General features: G+C 39.7%; 1 protein-coding gene across 1 annotated transcript in view; it reads right to left on the bottom strand.

Annotated features, from left to right (window-relative positions):
* Positions 1–4,272, bottom strand: part of cacna2d3a (calcium channel, voltage-dependent, alpha 2/delta subunit 3a) — an 87,721-nt gene that overhangs the window by 53,171 nt on the left and 30,278 nt on the right. The window contains exon 6 of the mRNA XM_010772247.1: positions 428–517. Coding sequence (XP_010770549.1) covers positions 428–517 — 90 coding nt within the window. The remainder of the gene's footprint in view (positions 1–427; positions 518–4,272) is intronic.

The raw sequence follows: 4,272 nt of genomic DNA, 5'->3' as shown, positions 1-4,272 counted from the left end.
TACGTACGTACGTACGTACGTAGTACGTACGTACGTACGTACGTACGTACGTACTACTACTACTACTACTACGTACGTACTACGTACGTACTACGTACTACTAGTAGTACGTACGTACGTACGTACGTACGTACTACGTACGTACGTACGTACGTACGTACGTACGTACGTACGTACGTACGTACGTACGTACGTACGTACGTACGTACGTACGTAGTAGTAGTAGTAGTAGTAGTAGTGTAGTGTAGTGTAGTGTGTGTGTGTGTGTGTGTGTGTGTGTGTGTGTGTGTGTGTGTGTGTGTGTGTGTGTGTGTGTGTGTGTGTGTGTGTGTGTGTGTGTGTGTGTGTGTGTGTGTGTGTGTGTGTGTGTGTGTGTGTGTGTGTGTGTGTGTGTGTGTGTGTGGTAATGCATGAGTGTATTACTTACGTCACCAAGGAGGTTGAAGGCCTCAGTCAGGGCTATGTCTAACATACCAATGCCTTTTGCGAACAGCTTTTGGAGGTGTTCCCGGAAATGCTGGGAAAATACAGTTTGGGAAGGAAACATTAAAACCATGGCGACGAGAAGGCAGTGCAGGGTGAAATACATAGAATGAAACAGAATTGGAGGTCATTATTCATTTTTGGAGAAATATTAAAAAGAAATATACTGATTGAATTTGCTCTTAACACAGATAAAACTTATATTTCGCTTAGCTTGATTTGTTTGGGATCAAAGATTGTAATATTGGTCTAACACCCTCTTTAACTTAGGCCTAAGAGACTTTTTACGGCAAACTGCCACATTATCTTGGAGTAAAAAGCCACATACTTAAAGAGCTAATATGCTTCGCTCACACCTCCTGTTCAATCTGGTTTAGTGTGTTTGGAAGTGTATGCACTTGTGGGATTATGCCACAAAGGATACATTATCTCTCAGGCAATAAATGATTAACTTAATGTTGTCAGCAACCTAACAGGTCTCATGTGCATGTCTCATTATTTGCCACAGCCGGGAGGCAAAACCCACTCTCAAACACACACACAAACACACATGGTCAGATGGACACAGCCCATTATCCAATTAAATCTATTTATAGGGGGTTAAGATCCAATTGTTGGCATCAGTTCCTGTTGACTCTGGCTCTCCAACTACCTGAAAGAATTTCCACCTATGGAAATAAGCATCCCTGTTACATACAGTATGTCAATTTCTAATCGCAATAAAAATGTTGTGCCTAGAAACCCTTAGACTTATACCCCACCTACAACATCATCATCCCAGAGTCTTATTTTTCTATACCTTTCCCTTCAATCACTCTACAATACATCCATCCCCTCCAGCCTTCTGCTCCTTACTGAGGGGAGGAGAACAGTCTCTCAACACAGTAGGGAGCCCAAGCAGCATAAGGCCATTTTCTAGCTTTCCCACTTGGGAGCAAACATACTCATGACAGACAAACAACACACACCAGCACCTAGCACCAGCAAGACACAAATAAATGTGCACAAAAACAACCTTTAGCGTCCCTGACAACATCTCAACATGACAAAGACAAAATGTGTGTGTGCATGTGTGTGTGTGTGTGTGTGTGTGTGTGTGTGTGTGTGTGTGTGTGTGTGTGTGTGTGTGTGTGTGTGTGTGTGTGTGTGCGTGAGTGCTGAAAAGGCCCAACCTTTTATGCTGAACCACAAGGCTCTGAAATGTACATATCACATCAAACCCTTGAATGCCTCAGACACCTTTTATGTTCAGAAATGATCAGAGCAGTCAGCTTAATAAAGCCTAGACACAGGGGCATATACATGAATGAACTAACATAGCTTCAATTGCAACTTGCAATACTTATCTCAACAAAGGGGCAGGTGCAATTCTGATAAATGCATGAAAAAAAAGTGATGGTTTTTCTGAGCAAAGATTTTGAGTTTTCTCTGTAGGACACATCAAACATTATCAAACATGTATAAGGTACTGCAGTTAAAGGGGCATATCGTCATTGAAATGCAGTTGAAAGATTATGATTATGGTCGTATATGCCGATGTCTAAAAAAAATTGAAGCCGTTTCAGTATGTTCTTACCTAAACTTTGTGGATGCTGTTTGAGCTGCAAACGAATCCTTCATTCTTTCTGGATGTGCTGACTTTATTTAGTTAGTTTCTGCATCCGTAATCTGTTAGAAGACTTTCGGTGGCATAACTAGAGCAGTCCTTCAGCTGCATTTCAGAGGACTGCTCTGAGTCTAAGCCCACGACTGTTAAATAGAGATAATGGTGAAAATCACAAGTGTTTAGCTTAAGGCTTTAATTAGCCAGGAGCTAATGTGGATGTGAGTTCTAATCAGACAGGATGGATTGCACTTCTTCAGATGCTTTTTATATCTGGTAATAGGGGCATGTGTGCCCATGAAATCTTGACAACAGGTATTTATGACCTGGTTGAACTTTGGGTATGAAATAAAACATTTTGGAAACACATGTCAGTAAGTTTAAGTCTCCAGTGTGATAGTCACCGACTGCCCCCAGCTGAAGTAAATGACATTAGCTTTATCTACTAGCACAGACTGCCTTCCCCTCTTAGCTGGCTGACTCACACTACATTAAACTACCATTTGGAATTAAGCACAAAATGCTAATCCATATGCATGTGTGCAATGAAATAAACAGAAATCAACCTAAAACATGGAAAGGATTCCGTGCACAAGCTGTATCCCAAAGGTTAGGCCCAGGCAAAAAAAACAGGGGTCATTGCATTTCATTATATTCATAGATTTTATCTTTAAATGGAATTTTAAAGAATTTGGATGAGATAGAATTATAAGTGGGCACGTGCAGGCAGAGCCGATAAAGAAAGGAGCAGAGTCTCAGCGATGAAGAAGGGAATCATGTCACATTAACTGAAGGATTCTCCTCTTGCTATCCTAATAAAAAAGTATTGTAACCGCCGTGATGGCGTACATAACCATAAACACAGTTAGACATACAAATATTCCCCATACCACATAATATCTATACCATTAACTGCCTTTGGAAAAAGTCTAACCATAATTAAAAGAGTCTTCCACTGATAAGCATTGAAACATACTTGAAATATCTTATTTTCTATTCGACATATTATTCTACCTTGTCGAAAAACTGGCTCTACATTACCGAGCCTCAAGAGCAGAGGAGTGTGCACTCCACATGCCAAGATGTATTTCATTTTCAAACTTCAGATTGAAGAAGTGTTACCTCAAGTGATCACTCATAATGAGGCTATTTATCAGATGTTGCAGAGCTTTATAAATCATGTTTCACCTTTAAACTTGTAAACAGACTTCAAAAATCATGGGAGTTCCTCTTTAAGGACACAAGTCACTCAGCTCAGCCACTAATCTCTCTCTCCTGCCATCTGGAAATCACTTTCGCAGCATCACCACCCAGTTCATAAACAGGCTGATTAACAGGTCACACTCTCACTCATACACATGCTCAATATAAATGTAAATAACACCGTGGTTCAGGGGCGGATCTAGACAAATATTCATGGGGTGGCAAGAGGGTGGCAGGAGAATTTCAGGGGTGGCATCCCCTGGCAGAAGTATATGCTGATTTAATCGCAGTCATATCCATCAATGTTAACTTGGAAAGCCACAATATTGATATTTTAACTCAATAACATTAGGTGAGATTATTGTGGCACATCAGTAAAGCCTTAAATATAAATATATAAGGTGGCACACGTAATTTAATGAATTTTAACTGAATGAGTTGGTTTAACTCTTAGACCAGCAGGGGTGCCAAATATGCAGACTGCTGCAATAAGTACATTAATTAACTGTCTCATCGATGTGTGTCTGTATGAATATGATAATATTAACAATCATATTATTCCTATCAGCTGTCAATCACTGTTATGATTCACCTATTCAGTGTTATTATTAAATAAACTATATTTTTTGGAGGAGTTAATGATGAACGTTCCTCAAGATGCTTGCTCACCCTCCTTCAAATTTGAAAGACCAGTAATTACTATCATATATCAAAAGAATCAAAAGAACAGTTCAGCGCCCCACAACTTCATTGCAAACAGTTACAACCTTGACTTTACATCAGAAAGAACAAACATTAAAGAAATAGACTAACTGCATACAGTTAAGGGTTAAAAACGTAGTAGTTCAGCTAAAACATATACGCTGCAGTTATTATCCAGTGGAAAGCCCTTACCTACTTGCCTAGTTAAATCAAAGTGGTTACACGTAAGGTCATCATCTTAACAGTTTTTATGCTCATCGAGTCATCTGTGAGCAGAGCAT

Source organism: Notothenia coriiceps, unplaced genomic scaffold (assembly GCF_000735185.1).
Source record: "Notothenia coriiceps isolate Sejong01 unplaced genomic scaffold, NC01 NC01_scaffold00011010, whole genome shotgun sequence".
NCBI classification, from domain to species: Eukaryota; Metazoa; Chordata; class Actinopteri; order Perciformes; family Nototheniidae; genus Notothenia; species Notothenia coriiceps.
Note: the sequence above shows the minus strand (reverse complement) of the source record. Positions and strands in the feature narration are given on the sequence as shown.